At 43.0% G+C, this 22,222-nt stretch overlaps 1 protein-coding gene across 11 annotated transcripts in view; it reads left to right on the top strand.

Annotated features, from left to right (window-relative positions):
- SLC41A3 (solute carrier family 41 member 3) overlaps positions 1 to 22,222 on the top strand; it is a 108,958-nt gene that overhangs the window by 51,066 nt on the left and 35,670 nt on the right. For 9 of the 11 annotated variants that reach the window (XM_064590846.1, XM_064590856.1, XM_064590865.1 and 6 more), the window contains 2 exons: positions 17,445 to 17,516; positions 21,575 to 21,634. In XM_064590846.1, coding sequence (XP_064446916.1) covers positions 17,445 to 17,516; positions 21,575 to 21,634 — 132 coding nt within the window. The remainder of the gene's footprint in view (positions 1 to 17,444; positions 17,517 to 21,574; positions 21,635 to 22,222) is intronic. The other 2 variants (XM_064590866.1, XM_064590850.1) reach the window with 1 other exon arrangement.

Below are 22,222 nucleotides of genomic sequence, written 5' to 3'. Positions count from 1 at the left end.
CAACAGCAGGAGGGAGTTTGGCTATGGGGATCCTGCATCACCGGTGAGTGAGAGCCTCCCGCGCTGGGGACAGGGCACAGACTCACAGACCAGTAGCGGCGAGGAAAGGACTTTAGATGGAAACCTGAGCGGCAGAGCCATGCCTGTGAACTGGGGGCGGCTGGTGGTTTTAGAAGCACAAAGGGCAAAGATGTGCCCCGACCTGGAGGCAGGACTGGGAGTGCTGCGGAGGGGTGCACAACCCAGGATGCTTCAGTTTATAGCAGCACAGACAGAAACGGAGAGAATGTGGCCTGGAGAGGTCACTGAAGAACAGACTGTGATCACTCTGCTCTGAGGCAGAGGGTTGGAAATGGTCTCTTCTGCTCTGACTTGCAGAAGAGATGCGGAAAGCCACCAGGGAAAGCCGCCAGAGAACAAAAGCCCCAAAACACCGGTTCCCACTGAGCCCATCCCCCGCCACAGGGGGCAGGGCAACTCTGCCCAAAAAGGATTGCCTGAATAACAGCGTGGCAGGCCGCTCCCCCAGACAGGCTGGGAAAACAAGAGGCCAGCAACCCTAAGGTCCCTAGAAAACAGGTGCATCTTGCTTGGGTTCTGGTCAATAATTTGGACTCTATACATTCCCTCAACCACCCCTCAACAGAATGACTAGGAGGAGGAACCCCCAAAATAGGAAAGACTCAGAGATGATGACTTATGCCGCAGATTTACAAATAGATGCAGATATAACCAAGATGTCGGGGATGGAATTCAGGTTAGCAAATGTGAAGACAATAGCTAGAATGGAGAAATCAATTAATGGCAACATACGAGTCTCTAAAGATAGAAATGAAAGCTGAATTGGGAGAATTTAAAAATGCTATCAGTGAAATCCAATCTAATCTAGATAATCTAACAGCTAGGGTAAGTGAGGCAGAAGAACGAATTAGTGATCTGGAAGACAATTTGATATAAAAGGAAAAGGGGAGGCCGGGGAAAAACAACTCAGAATCCATGAAAAAAGAATCAGAGAAATAAGTGACACCATGAAGCGTTCCAAAGTCAGAATAATAGGAATCCCGGAGGGAGTGGAGAGAGAGAGAGAAGACTAGAAGATATATTTGAGCAAATCATAGCTGAGAACTTCCCTAATCTGGGGAGTGAAACAAACATTCATGTCCTAGAGGCAGAGAGGACCCCTCCCAATAAAGGAAAACAGGCCAATGCCCAGGCATGTAATAGTAAAACTAGCAAATCTGTAAACCAAGGAAATCCTCTTAAGGGCAGTTAGGGGGAAGAGATTCCTTATGTACAGAGGGAGGAAATTCAGAATAACGTCAGACCTATCCACAGAGACCTGGCAAGCCAGAAATGCCTGGCAAGACATATTCAGGGTACTAAATGAGAAGAACATGCAGCCAAGAGTACTTTATCCGGCAAGGTTATCATTTAGAATGGATGGAGAGATGCAGAGCTTCCACGACCGGCAGAAGTTGAAAGAATATATAACCACTAAGCCAGCCCTGCAAGAAATATTAAGGGGGGATCTATAAAAGGAAAAAGACCCCAAGAGTGATCTACAACAGAAATTTACAGGGACAATCTATAAAAATAGGGTCTTCACAGGCAACATGATGACAAATTCATACCTTTCAGTAATCACTCTCAACATGAACGGCCTAAATGCTCCTGTAAAATGACACAGGATTGCAGATTGGATAAAAAGACAAGACCCATCCATATGCTGCCTACAAGAGACTCATTTTGAACCTAAAGATACATCCAACTGAAAGTAAAGGATGGAGATCCATCTTCCATGCCAGCGGACCTGAAAATAAAGCTGGGGTAGCAATTCTTATGTAAGACAAATTAGATTTCAAACTAAAGACTGTAGTGAGCAACACAGAATGACACTATATCATTCTTAAAGGGTCTATCCAACAAGAAGATCTAACAATTGTAAATATCTATGCCCCCAACATGGGAGCAGCCATCTACATAAGCCAACTATTAACCAAAATAAAGAGTCATATTGATAACAATATGTTAATTGTAGGAGACCTCAATACTCCACTCTCAGCAATAGACAGATCATCTAAGCAGAAAATCAACAAAGAAACAAGACCTCTGAATGACACCCTGGACCAGATGGACCTCATAGATATATATAGAACATTTCACCCTAAAACAACAGAATACTCATTCCTCTCGAGCACACATGGAAAATTCTCTACAATAGAGCACATACTGGGTCACAAATTAGGACTCAACCGATACCAAAAGATTGAGATTATTCCCTGCATATTCTCAGACCACAATGCTTTAAAACTGGAACTCAATCACAAGAAAAAAATTCGGCATAAATTCAAACACTTGGAAGCCAAAGACCACTCTGTGAAGAATGTTTGGGTCAATCAGGAATTCGAAGAAGAACTTAAACAATTCATGGAAATCAATGAGAACGAAAACACATCGGTCCAAAACCTATGGGATACTGCAAAGGCAGTCCTAAGGGGGAAATATATAGCCATCCAAGCCTCACTCAAAAAAATAGAAAAATCCCGAATTCACCAACTAACTCTACACCTTACAGACTAGAGAAAAAGCAAGAAACGATGCCTAAGCCACACATTAGAAGAGAAATAATTAAAATTAGAGCAGAAATCAATGAATTATAAACCAGAAACACACTAGGTCAGATCAACAAAACTAGAACCTGGTTCTTTGAAAGAATTAATAAGATTGATAAACCACTGGCCAGACTTATCCAAAAAAAAAAGAGAAAGGACCCAAATTAATAAAATTATGAATGAAAAGGGAGCGATCACAACTAACACCAAGGAAATAGAAACAATTAGAAATTATTATCAACAACTATATGCCAATAAACTGAGCAATCTGGATGAAATGGATGCCTTCCTGTAAATCTATAAGCTTACACGACTGAAACAGGAAGAAATTGACAATCGGAATAGGCCAATAACAAGATTGAAGCAGTGATCAAAAAACCTCCCAAAAAACAAGAGTCCACGGCCTGATAGATTCCCTGGGGAATTCTACCAAACATTTAAAGAAGAAATAATACCTATTCTACTTAAGCTGTTTCAAAAAACAGAAACAGAAGGAAAACTTCCAGACTCATTCTATGACGCCAGCAGTACCTTAATCCCCAAACCAGGCAAAGACCCCATCAAAAAGGAGAATTTCAGACCGATATCCCTGATGAATATGGATTCCAAAATCCTCAACAAAATCCTAGCTAATAGGATCCAACAATACATTGAAAGGATCATCCACCAGGACCAAGTGGTATTTATCCCCGGGATGCAAGCATGGTTCAACATTCGCAAATCAATCAATGTGATAGAACACATTAATAAGAGGAGGGAGAAGAACCATAGGGTCCTCTCAATTGATGCAGAAAAAGCATTTGACAAAATACAACATCCTTTCCTGATTAAAACTCTTCAGAGTATAAGGATAGAGGGAACATTCCTCAAATTCATAAAATCCATCCATGAAAAACCCACAGCGAATATCATCGTCGATCGGGAAAAGCTGAGAGCCTTTCCCTTAAGATCAGGAACACGTCAAGGATGCCGACTCTTGCCACTATTGTTCAACATAGAAGTCCTAGCAACAGCAATCAGACAACAAAAAGAAATAAAAGGTATTCAAATTGGCAAAGAAGAAGTCAAGCTCTCTCTTTTTGCAGATGACATGATACTTTATGTGGAAAACCCAAAAGACTCCACCCCCAAATTACTAGAACTCATCCAGCAATTCAGTAATGTGGCAGGATACAAAATCACTGCACAGAAATCAGTTGCTTTCTTATACACCATGCAACTGTAGAAAGAGAAATTAGAGAAATGATTCCATTTACGATAGCACCAAAAACCATAAGATACGTCATTATAAACCTAGCCAAAGAGGTAAAGGATCTATACTCTAGGAACTATAGAACATTCGTGAAAGAAACGAAGAAGACACAAAAAGATACAAAAATATTCCATGCTTATGGATTGGAAGAATAAACATTGTTAAAATGTTTATGCTACCAGAGCAATGCCATCCTGATCAAAATTCCAATGACAGGTGGGAGGAGCAAGATGGTGGATGGATAGGAGCCTAAATTTTGTCTGGTCCCAGGAATTCAGCTAGATAGGGATCAAATCATTCTGAACACCTACGAACTCAACAGGAAACGAAGAAACGAATAGCAGCAACTCTCTGAACAGAAAAGCGACCACTTTCTGGAAGGTAGGACGTGCAGAGAAGTGAATCAGAGGCGATATTAAGGAGGATAGATGGCGGGGGAGGGGGCCTCCGTCAGCTGCTACTGGCAAGTGATAGAGCAGCAAAGCACAAAATCAAAACTTTTAGAAGTCGGCTCCGCTGAGGGATGTCGCTCCAGTGGCTAAGCGGGGGCTGGAACCCTTGCTGGGGCAGTGTGGTCTCAGGACCCCCGGGATCACAGAAAGACCACGGGTGCCTGAATGCAGCAGAGCTCCCAGGTATCAGAGTGGGGAAGCTGGCTGCAGTGACGGAGCTGAGGAGTGGGCTCTCAGTTCGGGCCTGCCATAAACCGTGATCCACAGCACAGACAGGCCACTGCTCCTCCAGCAGGGACCCAACAAGCGGCAGATCTGGGGAGACTCCCCTTCCTCCCCCAGGAGGAGTGGCGTGGGAGCACAACTCAGGGTTTGGAGACTCCACACGGGGTCGGGTGCCAGAGATAGAAATGCTCGGTCACAGGCCAGGTGAGCACGGAGTGCGGCCAGAGACTGGGGAGATGGGAGTGACTGACTGCTTTCCTCTGGGGGCACACTGAGGAGTGGGAACTGGAGTTCTTGGTTCCTCTGGGGCAGAGATTGGGAGGCCGCCATTTTCACTCTTGTCCTCCAAAGCTGTACGGAAAGCTTGCAGGGAACTGAAGCTCCTGAGAGCAAACCTGAGCAGATTACTTAGCCCGGACCTGGCAAGGGCGGGGCAATTTCGCCTCCGGCAAAAACATTTGGGAACCACGACAACAGCCCCACCCCCCGCCCCGAGAAGATCAGCAAGAACAGCCAGCCAAGACCCAAGTTTACTGATCAATGAGAACAGCAGAACGCCAGCACTAGAGGAATACCGCACACAGAATTCATGGCTTTTTTCCCATGATTGTTTAGTCTTTCAAAGTTAATTTTTTTTAACTTCCTTTTTTTTTAAATTTTTCTTTTTCCTTTTTTCAACTGACATCTTATCAATCCCTTTTTTAAAAAAATCTTTTTTATTTTTTATTTTTAGGGTCATAGTCTATCCCTTCATAGTAGTTAACCTTATTTTTGGTTAACCTTCTCCTCAGATCCCCGAGGTGTGCTCCCACGCTACTCCTCCCAGGGGAGGAAGGGGAGTCTCCCCAGGTCTGCCGCTTGTTGGGTCCCTGCTGGAGGAGCAGTGGCCCGTCTGTGCTGCAGATCATGGTTTATGGCAACCTTATATTCTGTACAGACCAAAATATACCGTAAATCTCTAGTGTATGGCTTTGTTCTAGTCTCCTGCCTGATCACATTCTCTCCCTTTTTTTTTTTTAAATCCTCTTCTTTCTTTTTTCAACCAACTTATCTTTTCAATTTCTTTTATAAAATCTTTTATAATTGTCATCTTTACAGTCATATTCCATCCTTTCATCATATTAATTCTTATTTTTGTACATATATAAGTTTTTCTTTTTTTAATATTTTGGAAGGCACTTTCTTCTAACAAACCAAAAAACACCCAAAATCTAATGTGTGACACTGATCTGTGCACCAGCCTGATCATATTTGATCATATTCTGTTTTTTGTTTATTTGTTTTTATCTTTTTCATTTTTTCCCTTTTTCTTTCTTTCCCTTTCTTTTCCCCCGGTTTCAGGTGTCTTCTGATTTGTTTAGTGGATATTTTTCTGGGGAAAACATTGTTACCCTATTAGCATTTTGTTCTCTCATTCATCTATTCTCCTCTGGACAAAATGACAAGATGGAAAAAATTGCCTCAAAAAAAAAAAAAAGAACAAGAGGCAGTATCGACTGCCAGGGACCTAATCAATACAGACATTTGTAAGATGTCGGAACTAGAGTTCAGAATGATGATTTTAAAGATACTCAGCTGGGCTTGAAAAAAGGATGGAAGATATTAGAGAAACCCTTTTTGGAGAAATAAATGAACTAAAATCTAACCAAGTCGAAATCAAAAAGGCAATTAATGAGGTGCAATCAAACATGGAGCTTCTAACTGCTAGGATAAGTGAGGCAGAAGAGAGAATTAGTGATATAGAAGACCAAATGATGGAACATAAAGAAGCTGAGAAGAAGAGAGATAAACAACTACTGGATCATGAGGGCACAATTCGAGAGATAAGCGATACCATAAGATGAAACAATACTACAATAATTGGGATCCCAGGAAAAGAAGAAAGAGAGAGAGGCAGAAGGTATATTGGAGCAAATTATAGCAGAGAACTTCCCTAATTTGGGGAAGGAAACAGGCATCAAAATCCAGGAGGCACAGAGAAGCCCCTTCAAAATCAATAAAAATAGGTCAGCACCCCGACATCTAATAGTAAAACTTGAGAGTCTCAGAGACAAAGAGAAAATTCTGAAAACAGCTCGGGACAAGAGATCTGTAACCTACAATGGCAGAAACATTAGATTGGCAACAGACCTATCCACAGAGACCTGGCAGGGCAGAAAGGACTGGCATGATATGTTCAGAGCACAAAGAAAAATATGCAGCCAAGAATACTGTATCCAGCTAGGCTGTCACTGAAAATAGAAGGAGCGATAAAAAGCGTCCAGGAGAAACAAAAACTAAAGGAATTTGCAAACACGAAACCAGCCCTACAAGACATATTGAAAGGGGTCCTCTAAGCAAAGAGAGAGCCTAAAAGTAACATACACCAGAAAGGAACACAGACAATATACAGTAACAGTTGCCTTACAGGCAATACAATGGCCCTAAATTCATATCTTTCAATAACTACCCTGAATGTAAATGGGCTAAATGCCCCAATCAAAAGACACAGGGTATCAGATTGGATAAAAAAACAAGACCCATCAATACGCTGTCTGCAAGAGACTCATTTTAGACCCAAAGACACCCCCAGATTGAAAGTGAGGGGGTGGAAAACGAATTACCATGCTAATGGACACCAAAAGGAAGCTGGGGTGACAATCCTTATATTAGACAAATTAGATTTTAAACCAAAGACTATAATAAGAGATGAGGAAGGACACTATATCGTACTTAAAGGGTCTATCCAACAAAAGGATCTAACAATTGTAAATATCTATGCCGCTAACATGGGAGCAGCCAATTAATTATATAAGGCAATTAATAACAAAAGCAAAGAAACACATCAACAAAAATACACTAATAGTGGGGGACTTAAACACCCCCCTCACTGAAATGGACAGATCATCTAAGCAAAAGATCAACAAGGAAAAAAAGATTTTTTTTTTATTATGTTATGTTAGTCACCATACAATACATCATTAGTTTTTGATGTGGAGATCCACGATCCATTGTTTTTGTATAACACCCAGTGTTCCATGCAGTACATGCCCTACTTAACACCCATCACCGTGCTAACCAGTCCCCCCACACCCCTCCCCTCTAAAACCCTGTTTTATTCTCAGAGTCCATAGTCTCTCATGGTTCATCTCTCCCTCCAATTCCCGCCGCCCCCCATTTTTCCCTTCCTTCACCTAATGTCCTCCATGCTATTCCTTATGTTCCACAAATAAGTGAAACCATATGATAATTGACTTTCTCTGCTTGACTTATTTCACTTAGCATAATCTCCTCCAGTCCCATCCATGTTGATGTAAAAGTTGGGTATTCATCCTTTCTGATGGCTGAGTAATATTCCATTGTATATATGGACCACATCTTCTTTATCCATTCATCTGTTGAAGGGCATCTCGGCTCTTTCCACAGTTTGGCTATTGTGGACATTGCTGCTATGAACATTGGGGTGCATATGGCCCTTCTTTTCACTACATCTGTGTCTTTGGGGTAAATACCCAGTAGTGCAATTGCTGGGTCCTAGGGCAGCTCTATTTTTAACTTTTTGAGGAACCTCCACACTGTTTTCCAAAGTGGCTGTACCAACTTGCATTCCCACCAACAGTGTAAGAGGGTTCCCCTTTCTCCACAACATCTCCAACATTTGTTGTTTCTTTCCTTGTCCATTTTTGCCATTCTAACTGGTGTAAGGTGGTATCTCAGTGTGATTTTGATTTGGATTTCCCTGATGGCTAATGATGATGAACATTTTTTCATGTGTCTGTTAGCCATTTGTATGTCTTCTTCAGAGAAGTGTCTGTTCATCTCTTCTGCCCACTTTTGACTTGTTTTTTGGGTGTTGTGTTTGAGAAGTTCTTTATAGATTTTGGATACCAGCCCTTTATCTGTAATGTCATTTGCAAATATCTTCTCCCATTCTGTGGGTTGCCTCTTTATTTTGTTGACTGTTTCCTTTGCTGTGCAGAAACTTTTTATCCTGATGAAGTCCCAAAAGTTCATTTTTGCTTTTGTTTCACTAGCTTTTGGAGATGTATCTTGAAAGAAGTTGCTGTGGCCGATGTCAAAGAGGTCACTGCCTATGTTCTCCTCTATGATTTTGATGGATTCCTGTCTCACATTGAGGTCTTTCATCCACTTTGAGTTTATCTTTGTGACTGGTGTTAGAGAATGGTTGAGTTTCATTCTTCTGCATGTGGCTGTCCAATTTTCCCAGCACCATTTATTGAAGAGACTGTCTTTTTTCCATTGCATGTTTTTTCCTGCTTTGTCGAAGATTATTTGACCATAGAGTTGAGGGTACATATCTGGGTTCTCTATTCTGTTCCATTGGTCTGTATGTCTGTTTTTGTGCCAGTACCATGCTGTCTTGGTGATCACAGCTTTGTAATATAGCTTGAAATCAGACAGCGTGATGCCCCCAGCTTTGTTTTCCTTTTTCAACATTTCCTTGGCAATTCGGGGTCTTTTCTGATTCCATAAAAATTTTAGGATTGTTTGTTCCAGCACTTTGAAAAATGTCATTGGAATTTTGATTGGGATGGCATTGAAGGTATAGATTGCTCTGGGTAGTGTAGACATTTTAACAATGTTTATTCTTCCGATCCATGAACATGGAATGTTTTTCCATCTTTTTGTGTCTTCTTCGATTTCCTTCATGAGTGTTCTGTAGTTTCTAGAGTATAGATCCTTTACCTCTTTGGTTAGGTTTATTCCGAGGTATCTTATGGTTTTTGGTGCTATTGTAAATGGAATCGTTTCTCTAATTTCTCTTTCTACAGTTGCATGGTGTATAAGAAAGCAACTGACTTCTGTGCATCGATTTTGTATCCTGCCACATTACTGAATTGCTGGATGAGTTCTAGTAATTTGGGGGTGGAATCTTTTGGGTTTTCCACATAAAGTATCATGTCGTCTGCGAAAAGAGAGAGCTTGACTTCTTCTTTGCCAATTTGAATACCTTTTATTTCTTTTTGTTGTCTGATTCCTGTTTCTAGGACTTCTAGTACTATGAACAATAGTGGCAAGAGTCGGCATCCTTGATGTGTTCCTGATCTTAAGGGAAAGGCTCTCAGCTTTTTCTGATCAATGATGATATTCGCTGTGGGTTTTTCATGGATGGATTTTATGAACTTGAGGAATGTTCCCTCTATCCTTAAACTCTGAGGAGTTTTAATCAGGAAAGGATGTTGTATTTTGTCAAATGCTTTTTCTGCATCAATTGAGAGGACCCTATGGTTCTTCTCCCTCCTCTTATTAATGTGTTCTATCACATTGATTGATTTGTGAATGTTGAACCATGCTTGCATCCCGGGGATAAATACCACTTGGTCATGGTGGATGATCCTTTTAATGTATTGTTGGATCCTATTAGCTAGGATTTTGTTGAGGATTTTGGAATCCATATTCATCAGGGATATCGGTCTGAAATTCTCCTTTTTGATGGGGTCTTTGCCTGGTTTGGGGATTAAGGTAATGCTGGCCTCATAGAATGAGTTTGGAAGTTTTCCTTCTGTTTCTATTTTTGGAAACAGCTTCAGTAGAATAGGCATTATTTTTTCTTTGAATGTTGGTAGAATTCCCCAGGGAATCTATCTGGCCGTGGTCTCTTGTTTTTTGGGAGGTTTTTCATCCATGCTTCAATCTCATTCCTGGTTATTGGCCTATTCAGGTTGTTAATTTCTTCCTGTTTCAGTCTTGGCAGCTTGTAGGTTTCCAGGAATGCCTCAATTTCATCCAGATTGCTCAATTTACTGACATATAGTTGTTGGTAATAATTTCTAATAATTGTTTCTATTTCCTTGGTGTTAGTCGTGATCTCTCCCCTTTCACTCAATTTTATTAATTTGGGTCCTTTCTCTTTTCTTTTGGATAAGTCTGGCCAGTGGTTTATCAATCTTATTAATTCTTTCAAAGAACCAACTTCTAGTTTCATTGATCTGATCTACTGTGTTTCTGGTTTCTAATCCATTGATCTGTGCTCTGATTTTAATTATTTCTCTTCTAATGCATGGCTTAGGCATCGTTTGTTGCTTTTTTCTAGTTCTTTAAGGTGTAGAGTTAGTTGGTGAATTCGGGATTTTTCTATTTTTTTGAGTGAGGCTTGGATGGCTATGTATTTCCCCTTTAGAACTGCCTTTGCAGTATCCCATAGATTTTGGACCAATGTGTTTTCATTCTCATTGGTTTCCATGAATTGTGTAAGTTCTTTGATTTCCTGGTTGACCCAAACATTCTTGAGCAGAGTGGTCTTTAGCTTCCAAGTGTTTGAATTTATGCCAAATTTTTTCTTGTGATTGATTTCCAGTTTCAAAGCATTGTGGTCTGAGAATATACAGGGAATAATCTCAATCTTTTGGTATCGGTTGAGACCTGATTTGTGACCCAGTATGTGGTCTATTCTGGAGAAAGTTCCATGCATGCTCGAGAAGAATGAGTATTCTCTTGTTTTAGGGTGGAATGTTTTATAAATATCTATGAGGTCCATCTAGTCCAATGTATCATTCAAAGCTCTTGTTTCCTTGTTGATTTTCTGCTTAGATGATCTGTCTATTGCTGAGAGTGGAGTATTGAGGTCTCCTACAATTAACGTATTGTTATCAATATGACTCTTTATTTTGGTTAACAGTTGGCTTATGTAGATGGCTGCTCCCATGTTGTGGGCATAGATATTTACAATTGTTAGACCTTCTTGTTGGATAGACCCTTTAAGAATGATATAGTGTCATTCTGTGTCTCTAATTACAGACTTTAGTTTAAAATCTAATTTGTCTGATATAAGAATTGCTACTCCAGCTTTCTTTTCAGGTCCGCTGGCTTGGAAGATGGATCTCCATCCATTCACTTTCAGTCTGGTTGTATCTTTAGGTTCAAAATGAGTCTCTTGTAGACAGCATATGGATGGGTCCTGTCTTTTTATCCAATCTGCAGCCCTGTGCCGTTTTATGGGAGCGTTTAGGCCATTCACGTTGAGAGTGATTACTGAAAGATATGAATTTATCATCATCATGTTGCCTGTGAAGATGTTTGTTTTTTTTTTTTTTTAAGATTTTATTTTATTTATTTATTTGAGACAGAATGAGATACAGAGAGCATAAGAGGGAGGAGGGTCAGATAGAGAAGCAGACTCCCTGCCGAGCAGGGAGCCCGATGCGGGACTTGATCCCGGGACTCCAAGATCATGACCTGAGCCGAAGGCAGTCGCTTAACCGACTGAGCCACCCAGGCGCCCTGTGAAGACGTTTTTATAGATTGTCCCTGTAAATTTCTGTTGTAGATCACTCTTAGGGTCTTTCTCCTTTTATATATCCCCCCTTAATATTTCTTGCAGGGCTGGCTTAGTGGTCACATATTCTTTCCACTTCTTCCAGTGATGGAAGCTCTGCATCTCTCCATCCATTCTAAATGACAGCCTTGCTGGATAAAATATTCTTGGCTGCATGTTCTTCTCATTTAGTACCCTGAATATGTCTTGCTAGGCCTTTCTGGCTTGCCAGGTCTCTATGGATAGCTCTGACATTATTCTGATGTTCCTCCCTCTGTATGTAAGGAATCTCTTCCTCCTAACTGCCCTTAAGAGGGTTTCCGTATTTCTAAGATCTGCGAGTTTTACTATTACATGCCGGGGTGTTGGCCTGTTTTCCTTCATCTTGGGAGGGGTCCTCTCTGCCTCTAGGACGTGAACGTTTATTTCATTCCCCAGATTAGGGAAGGTCTCAGCTATGATTTGCTCAAATACATCTTCTAGTCCTCTCTCTCTCTCCACTCCCTCCAGGATTCCAATTTTTCTGACATTGGAACGCTTTATGGTGTCACTTATTCTTGTCATTCTATTTTCATGGATTCTGAGTTGTTTTTCCCTGGCCTCCTCTTTTCCCTTTTTATCTATTATATTGTCTTCCAGGTCACTTATTTGTTCTTCTGCTTCACTTACCCTAGCTGTTAGATTATCTAGATTGCATTGGATCTCATTAATAGCATTTTTAAATTCTCCCAATTCAGCTTTCATTTCTGCGCTTAGAAACTCTATGTTGCCATTAATTGATTTTTCCATTTTAGCCATTGTCTTCACAATTGCTAGCCTGAATTCCATCTCCGACATCTTGGTTATATCTGCATCCATTTGTAAATCTGAGGCATAAGTCATAATCTCTGAGTCTTTCCTATTTTGGGGGTTCCTCCTCCTAGTCATTCTGTTGACGGGTGGTTGAGGGAATGTATAGAGTCCAAATTATTGACCAGAACCCAAGCAAGATGCACCTGTTTTCTTGGGACCTTAGGTTTGCTGGTGTCTTGTTTTCCCAGCCTGTCTTCTGGGGGAGGGGCCTGCCGCGCTGTTACTCAGGCAACCCTGTTCGGGTGGAGTTGCTCTGCCCCCCGTGGCAGAGGATGGGCTCGATGGGAATCAATTTTGGGGGCTTTTGTTCTCTGGCGGCTTTCCCTGTGGCTTCCTGCATCTCTTCTCCGAGTCAGAGCAAAAGAGACCGTTTCCAACCCTCTGCCTCAGAGCAGAGAGAGCACAGTCTGTTCTTCATTGAGCTCTCCAGGCCACTCTGTCTCCGTTTCTGTCCGTGCCGGTATAAACTGCAGCATCCTGGGTTGTGCGCCCCTTCACAGTGCCCCCAGTCCTGCCTCCAGGTCGGGGCACGTCTCTGTCCTTTGTGCTAATAAAACCATCAGCCACTCTCAGTTCGCCTGTGCAACCCCAATCCGGGTTTCCGCCCCAGGGGCTGCCCTAACATCCTTTCCCTGCCGCTACCGGTCTGCGAGTGTGTGCCCCGTCCGCAGCACGCGAGGCTGTCGCTCATCGGCGATGTAGGATCCCTACGGCCAGGTACCCTCCCACTGCCATTTATCGTCCTATATCTGCCTGCGGAATCAGGGCTGCCCACAGAATCAGGGCTCCCCGCTTCATACCTCAGAACCAACCGCCTGCAATATTCTGCTTATAAAGATCCAGATCTTCTTACATCTCCGGCTTGTTTCATGGGTGCTCAGAGTGGTCTGGTAGATATCCAGCTCAATTCCAGGGACTAGTTGAAATAGGGTCCCCTACTCCTCCGCCATATTTCCTTTCCGGAAATAAGGACTTTAAATGACACACTGGACCAAATGGACTTCACAGATATATTCAGAATATTCCATCCCAAAGCAACGGAATACACATTCTTCTCTAGTGCCCATGGAACATTCTCCAGAATAGATCACATTTTAGGCCACAAATCAGGTCTCAGCTGGTACCAAAAGATTGGGATTATTCCCTGCCTATTTTCAGACCACAATGCTTTGAAACTAGAACTCAATCACAAGAGGAAAGTCAGAAAGAACTCAAATACATGGAGGCTAAAGAACATCTTACTGAAGAATGAATGGGTCAACCAGGAAATTAAAGAATTTAAAAAATTCATGGAAAGAAATGAAAATGAAAACATAACTCTTCCAAATCTTTGGGATGCAGCAAAGGCAGTCCTAAGAGGAAAGTGTATAGCACTACAAGCCTTTCTCAAGAAACAAGAAAGGTCTCAAATACACAACCTAACCCTACACCTAAAGGAGCTGGAGAAAGAACAGCAAATAAAGCCTAAACCCAGCAGGAGAAGAGAAATAATAAAGATTAGAGCAGAAATCAATGAAATAGAGACCAAAAGAACAGTAGAACAGATCAATGAAACTAGGAGCTGGTTCTTTGAAAGAATTAAGAAGACTGATAAACCCCTGGCCAGACTTATCTAAAAGAAAAGCGAAATGACTCAAATAAAATCATGAATGAAAGAGGAGAGATCACAACCCAACACCAAAGAAATACAAACAATCATAAGAACACATTATGAGCGACTATATGCCAGCAAATTTGATAATCTGGAAGAAATGGATGCATTCCTAGAGGTGCATAATTGCTCTTTGTAGATGTTCTCATTTTGCTCATACATCTTTTCCCGATTCCCTTTAGATCTCTATCCATGTCCTCCTTTAGTTCATTGAGCATATTTAACACAGTTGTTTTAAAGGCTTTTTCAGATAAGTCCAAATCTTTTGTTTCTTTAGGGTTAGTTTTTGTAGACTTATCTTGTTCCTTTGAATGGATCATGTTTCCCTGTTTCTTTGTCTGCCTTGTCATCTTTTGTCAAAAAAATGGCATTTGAGAAAATAGCCACCTCTCCCAGTCTTTGCAGACTTGCTCCATAAAGAGGAAGACCGTCACTTATCAGTCTGGTGTGAAGGCTTAAAGTCTTTTCAGGCCTTTTCTGGGCATGTGTCTTCCTTGGACCTGTGTATGTGCTTTTCTTTCCAACCCAATTCAGCACACAGGGCTGCTATTAAATGTCTTGATTAACCTAAAAAGCCCAGCCCTGCTTCTCCTTGGGGCCTTAGATGTATTATTGTATTCTTCTGACCATATTCTTTGCTCGAGGCACGCATGGGCCTGCAGTTCCCTGCAGCTGTACTGTATCCAGCACCCACCACTGGTTTTGGTGGCCTGCAAACTGATATCCAAACTATGCCACCTTCCTCCTTCTGATCTCCAAGTCAGGCAAAACAGAAACCAGTCCCTCAGGTAGCCTCCAGGCAAGTCAGGATGGTGCAGACTATTCCACTGTTTCCCTTCTGTCCTGAGAGAGGGACCAAACACTGTACTGCTCTGCACAGAGGAGGGAGTAGGGCAAGGATAAGCAAAAACACTGGAATTGTCTACTGTTTTGAGTGTGGGTTTTTCTTGGTTGAGCACTCACTTGGTTTTACAGATCCATAACTGGTTTCTAGAGCTCTCACAAAGCTGATTTGGTCAGTCTGTTGTTTACTTTGGGTTTTCACTGGAGGAAGAGGGCCTGGAGATTCCTAGTCTTCCATCTTGCCGATATCACTCTCCCTCAGTTTTCTTTTAAATTTACTTTTCGTTTTATTTTAGTGTATCTTCCAGTAATTGTTTCAGGTAAGATTTGTTGGAAGTAAATTTTTTGGACATTTGCAGCTTGACAATGCTCACATTTATCCTCACATTTGAATGCCAGCCTGGTTGCTTACAGAATGCATGGTTCATAGTTATTTTTCTTCAGTACTGAGGTATGTTTTCAGTGTCTTCTTGTGTTCAGTGTTACTGATGGAAGTCTCATTACCTTTTTTTTTAGATTTGATTTATTTGAGAGAGAGAGAGAAAGCAAGAGAGAGAGCACAAGCCAGAGGGGGAGGCAGAGGGAGAGGCATACTGCCTGCTGAGCAGGGAGCCCAATGCGGGACTCTCTAAGTTGGTCTCTATAATAGATGCCCCACCTTCCCACTGATTTTCTTTTTGCATTCTTAGCAAAAAGCCACCGAGCCTGTCCTTGGACTGGCTTTGTTGCTCCAGCTCTTACCCTACATCTCTGGGACTGCCATTCCAGAGTAGAGCAGTGTCCATCTACCTTGATGGAGACCTGTCCCCCAGGGCCCGCTCCCCGTGGTTTATCCTGCTGGCCTGGTCCTCACCATCTTGCCCTGCTTCCTTCCTGCTTTTACTGGCTTGGTCAGTTCCCCACAGTTCTGGAAAATGGACCATTTAATGATCTTCACACCACATCCCACCACCATCCTACACTGTCTCAGCATCCACATGGATAACTCATCCCAAACCCAAGCCTCCCAATTTTTGGATGGCTTCATCTCCAGTGACCTTCACCTCCATTCCACCTCAGCTGCCCAGGCCCCTCACCTGGCCTTGAAATGCTTACACATGCTCCAAAATCCTATTGACTTCACATCCCACCTCTTCTCACAGCTTCCTTCCCTCTGGTGCTCTTCCTCCCTCATCTCTACAAGGTCTTCAAGCTCCCCAGCCAACCACTCCTCCTCCTGCACCTCTTGGCATCACTCCCTTTCCTGTTCAGCCTCAGCTTGGAAATACAACATCTTGAGGAAGGAATGCCTTTCTAATTCATACTCAGGGGTCATGGGCCAGTAGCATCCCTTATCTGATGAGTACCAGGGTTCGAGTTGGCTGATCGATAGGAAACAGCAAATGGGCACATTGAGTCCAGTGAGCACCTAGTGCATTGAGGAGCAGAGGGGGGCAGCGAGCCTGTTGGCCTCACATGTTCGGCACACGGCAGGCTGTGTAACTGTGTTCTGCTCCACCTTAGTTCCTTGTCCCTGTGAGCACCCCTGTGGTGGGTATTGGTCTACCTTTGTGAAGGAGTCACCTGGGGCTGTATGATTGTTCCATGCTGCATCCAAGGTGTCCATCATGCTGAAAACAAAAGCATCCCCTTATTTGTTCATGAAAAGTAACTCCATTTTTCCCTTGGAGTTCAGGAACTTAATGAACTCAGTACAAAGGAGCTAGGAAAATTCATTTATCTACATCTTGAATTTTGCTGGTAAGTACTATGAAGTTAGGAGCTGATTACCATTTTTAAAGGAGAAAATCGTATTTCAGATCTTGTTTTTTTATCCTAAGAGAAGGACTTGAGCATTTCTTAAATAGGATGATTTGCAGAGGTCATGTTGGGGTGGTTAGTGGTCATCTGAGATGTGACTTGCTGGAAGGGGGAGTAGGGAATTGTAGGTGTTGGGGACAATGTGGCCAAAGACTTGGCTGAGGGCATAAGCCAGCTTCCCAGCAGAAGTCCTTCCCATGCTACCTGTGGCTGAGCTTTAGAGTCAGGTGGCCCTGAAACTGTTGGTGACACTTATCTCTGTGTGCTTGCATACTTGAGCATGGGCGAGATGGTCTATGACACTATCTTATTCTCAAAGGGACTTGGGTCCTTACCTTTCCCACCCCCAGTCAGTTTTGAAAGCTGGGCAGAATAATTTGTTCTAATATCAATGAAATGATATTTGCTGATTTCTGTCCTGAGAGACTGCCTTTTCCAGGAAGGCTTGGCCTGGCTTTGTGACTACCCAGACTTACCCTTTGTCCTTTTCTCTCCATCCTAGGCCAACACTGGACAAATTGATGATCCCCAGGAGCAGCACAGAGTTATCAGCAGTAACCTCGCCCTCATTCAGGTGACTCTCCCCTTTGTCCGATTGCTGAATCTCCTCCCTGCTTTTGAATCTGCAGCCAGGCCTGCTCCATGTAGGAAGGCTGAAGACTAAGTAAGCCTTTGTCCGTGCACTCCGGACTGAACTTGGGGAATGGGCCACCCATCCACCCTGCACCCACCAGACCACACCCATGTGGCAGCTGGAGGCTCAGCCCAGCTATAGGGTACCAGCATGTCCACCTGAAAGTAGATGCCTCTTCTGAGAACCCAAGGTCCCTCCAGTGCCCCCAGCCCCTTCTTTTCAAGACAGGCTTATTGAAAGATTCACCTGTACTTGCTCGCTCCTCTTTCTCATAGCCTGGACAGAGCTAACAGCTTTCTCTTCCCACTATCTTGACCCAAGCTGTGCTTGCCAAGGTCACTGACATCCTAATTGGTATACCCTCTGATTGCCTCATACATGTGATCCTACTTATTCTCTCTGGAGCATCTGCTATTCTTCCTGCCTGGAGGTTCCTCCGTGGCTGCACTCCTGCCTCTCAGCCTGTTCTTTCTCAGACTTTGCAGGACACCCCGCTCCCCATGCCTTTGTCTCTTAAATGCTTCATGCTCGTTCAAATTTGTACCTCCTTCTAGCAGACCCTAGTTGGGCTAAGTTCTCATTCTAGCAGTCTCAGAGTATTAGAGTCAGGAGGCCCAGGGCAGGGGGGAGACTGGGAAGAGATTGGCTCAAGGTAAGAGAGGAATGGCTTCATCCAGAACCTTCTGGGCTTCTCTGGCTGGGGGCAGCCTATGGCCACACAAAGAACCTGGACTCTGAGATCAGACAGGCCTGGAGTTAAGGCTATCATTTATCAACTGGGTGGCCTTGGGCAGGACACACAAGACTTGCTTAGCTGTATCTCGCTGTCCATCAAATTAGGAGGATACCCACTTTACCTCTCACCTGGGTTCCAGAGCCCCTGTTTCTAGCTCTCCACTGGGTATCTCCATCTACCTGTAGCAGAAGCATCCACAAAACAGCTTAGACAGATCTGGCCTCATCACCTCCTCTCCTCACACTCACTTCTTGTGAAGTCCCCAACCCTGAAGAGTTTGATGGTTGAAAGCTCATTCTGGGGGTCGACCAGCTGGAGGCCCTTGGGCAAGTCACCTCACCTTATCTATAAGATGGGCCACTGTGAGGTTTCAATCATGGAAGACTGTGACACCTGGCCAGCATGTGGTAATCTCCCAATCATGGTCGCTGTGCCCATTAATCAAGCTAGAGACCAAGTCACCCTCAGCATTTCTCTGCTCCTTATCCTTCTGTCCAGTCCTGAGGAGTCTGCGTCTGAGCTGTGCTTGAATCAGACCTGCTTCTCCTTCTCCTTGCCTTGGCCTCTTGGTCTCTGACCTCACTGACTACAAACCTTTTCACTGTTCTCACTGCCCCAGGCTTCTTCCTGTCCGGCTCTCCTCTGCATGGCCACCTGAGTGACCTTTTCTAAATCCTAAAGCTGATCAGGTGTCCTCCTCCTGAGGCTCCTTTGTTGCTTCTTCTTGTCCAAGTGTGGGCCTAGCCCAGAGGCACTCCTGGCCTGGTCCTGTCCTCCTGCAGTCTCCTGTCCCCCATCCCTGCTGCCTTTGCATATGTGGTTGTCTCTCCTTGGAATGTCCTTTCTCTTCCTGTTCTTCTGGCAGTGAAGCTCCAGTCAGTTCCAGCCCGATACTGGGTACTCTCCAGGGCTTGTACAAGCTGCTGGGGCTGCCCTGGTTGCAATTCTGTGTTTAGATGTCTGCCTTCCCCACTTGAGCTGAGTCACGTGGGCCAGGACCCCAGCCTGTGGCTGAAGAGCTTCGGAGATTAAATGAGATGCTCGTGATGCCCTTAACAGAGGGTCTGACAAGGGACAGGTTATAAATGCCTCAGCTACAAGTCACCAAGTCCTTGTCCATATGCATGCACATTTCCACATGATTGATTCTCAACAAACATTCATTAAATCCCACTCTGGGCCAGGCACTGGCTTGGCACATTGTCCTGATCATAGCATGGATATAATTTTGTCTTCCCCCTTTTTTAAAAAGCTTAACATTGAATCACAAGTGGTACAATAAATTTCATAATTGAACTTTTTAATAACTTTGTATTCTATCACAAATATACCCAAGAGTGATATTTAACAACTGGTAGGGCCTAAGCACGAAGAGCTGGTCTGGCAGGGCCAATGCCAACTGTCCGGACTCAGCCCTGTTCCACTTCTTTCGACTGTCACCACGAGGGTGCACCTGCAATTGTTCGTATGCTTCTACTCGATAAATTATACTGCAATGAAATTATTTTGCATGAATTTCTTAAGAGAAGTTCCCACAAGTTCACAAGGTATGAACAATTTGAAGTTCTAGATTTTTTTCCAAAAGGATTATAAAATACTTGAATTCTTAGTATCAAATAATAGACCAGTATTAATATTTCTGTTATTAGTTTCTCCGTAACCTCACCATCATTGAAAGTATTCTTCTGAGTGACTTTCTGCATTTACCGTATATATGTATGTGTCCATAGACAATATATGATACAACTTTCTGTGTTTTTTAAGCATTAGAAGTATTGTACTGGACATATAATTCTGTTACTTGTACTTTTAAGAGTGACTTAATGAATGAAAATCACTGAGAATAGCAGATAGTAAGCAGTCAGTAAATATCAGCTCCAGTCATCATTATCATTATTTTGTGGCTCTTTGTTCACATGTGCAAATGTTTTCCTGGGAAAATGCTAGATCATAAAGTAACCAAATCCCCTCCCCCCAAAATCTTGTACCAATTTTATCACATCTATGTATAAGAGAACCATTTCCCCATATATTTGTCAATGTGTATCTTATGTTATCAGCCTTTTAAATTTTAATTTTACCTAGTCTGATGGATAAAAATAGTGTAGCCCATCCATTAATTCATTCATTGATTGGATGAGCACAGATGAGGGCTGAGCACCTGCAGAGATGGCACTGACCTTTTAGTAGAGGAAGACCAACGTCAGTTACAAAGAAATAAGATACCTACTATCAAATTGGGATTTTATTTTAAATTTTCCTGATTATTCAGGAAGTTGGTCACATTTTTGTGTGTTTCTTAGCCATTTGTATTTCCTTTTCTGTGAATTGTCTATCCATACCCCTTGTACATTTTTCTTTCAGGTTGTCTTTTTTAAAAAGTTGCCATTGGTTTATTTTGATCACTAATGCTTTATTAGTTGTAAATGCTGGAGATATTTTCTCCAGCTGTCTCTCCATCTTTGAATTTCTGGTATCATATAGAAGTCATACTTAGATTTATATACATTTATCTCTATTTTTCTTTATAGGTTTTACATGTTATATCTTCAGAAGGAGTCCCTTTCTAATCCAAAATCTGAAACATACTTTCCTATTTTTTCTCCTGTTTTACACTTGAGGTTTTACGTTTAGTGGTGTGTGTATGTGCGTGCACGTATAAAGTAGAAATATATTTTCTCCCCCCAGACAGATGCCTGCTTTCCCTTTCCCTGTTTATTCAGTATCCACCCATTCCATAGTGATTTGAAATGCCACCTTTATCTTTATTAAATTTTTATATATTAAATTTTCATGTATTCATGATACTATTCGTGGACACCAGTCTGTCCTGCTGATCTATTTCTCTGCCAATACCACCATGTTTTAATTACTATAGCCTTAAAACTACGTATTGATAATGAATGTGCCAAAACTCCCTCTTGATCTTTTTTCTCAAATTGTCTTGGCTACTCTTGCACATCTACTCATCTTTGTAAAACTTAAGATGAGTTGTCAAGTGCCATGAAGAAGCTTGTTGGGACTTTGATTGGAATTATATAGGTTAACTTGGGGAGCATTTTTCATCCATGTATATGGTAGAGTTCTCTGTTTATTCAGCCTTCTTTAATAACACAACATGTTTCCATTTCCATTAAGACATTTGAATTGCGGGGGGGGGCAGAGCAAGATGGCGGAGGATTAGGAGACCTGGATTTCGTCTCCTCTCAGGAATTCAGCTGGATAGGGATCAAACCATTCTGAACACCTACAAACTCAACAGGAGATCGAAGAAAAGAATAGCAACAACTCTCTCATCAGAAAAGCGACTACCTTCTGGAAGGTAGGACATGTGGAGAAGTGAATCCGAGGCAATATTCGGGAGGATAGACGGCGGGGGACGGGCCTCCGTCGGCCGCTTCTGGCAAGTGATAGAACCACGGAGCACAAAATCGGAACTTTTAAAAGTCTGCTCCGCTGAGGGACATCACTCTGGTGGCTAAGCGGGGGGTGGAACCCTCCGGGACAGTGTGGTCTCAGGACCCTCGGGGTCACAGAAAGACTGGGGGTGCCTGAGTGTGGCAGAGCTCCCAGGTAACGGAGCAGGGAAGCCGGCTGCAGAGACGGAGCCCAGGCGCAGGCTCTCAGCTTGGGGTTGCCATAAACTGTGATCCGCGGCACAGTTGGACCACTGCTCCTCCAGCAGGGACCCAACAAGCGGCAGATCTGGGGAGACTCACCTTCCTCCCCTGGGGGGAGCGGCGAGGGAGTGCACCGCAGGGATCTGCTGGGTTTGGAGACTCCACATGGGGTCGGGCGCCGGAGATAGAAACGCGCGGTCACAGGCCAGGTGAGCACGGAGTGAGGCTGGAGACTGGGGAGACGGGAGTGACTGATGGCTTTTCTCTGGGGGCTCACTGAGGAGCAGGGC

This window comes from Mirounga angustirostris, unplaced genomic scaffold (assembly GCF_029215605.1).
Source record: "Mirounga angustirostris isolate CCGP_5_RB_7025 unplaced genomic scaffold, mMirAng1.0.hap1 SCAF_1, whole genome shotgun sequence".
Taxonomy (NCBI): Eukaryota; Metazoa; Chordata; class Mammalia; order Carnivora; family Phocidae; genus Mirounga; species Mirounga angustirostris.
The sequence above is the reverse complement of the archived record's forward strand: the minus strand, read 5'-3'. Positions and strand labels throughout refer to the sequence as shown.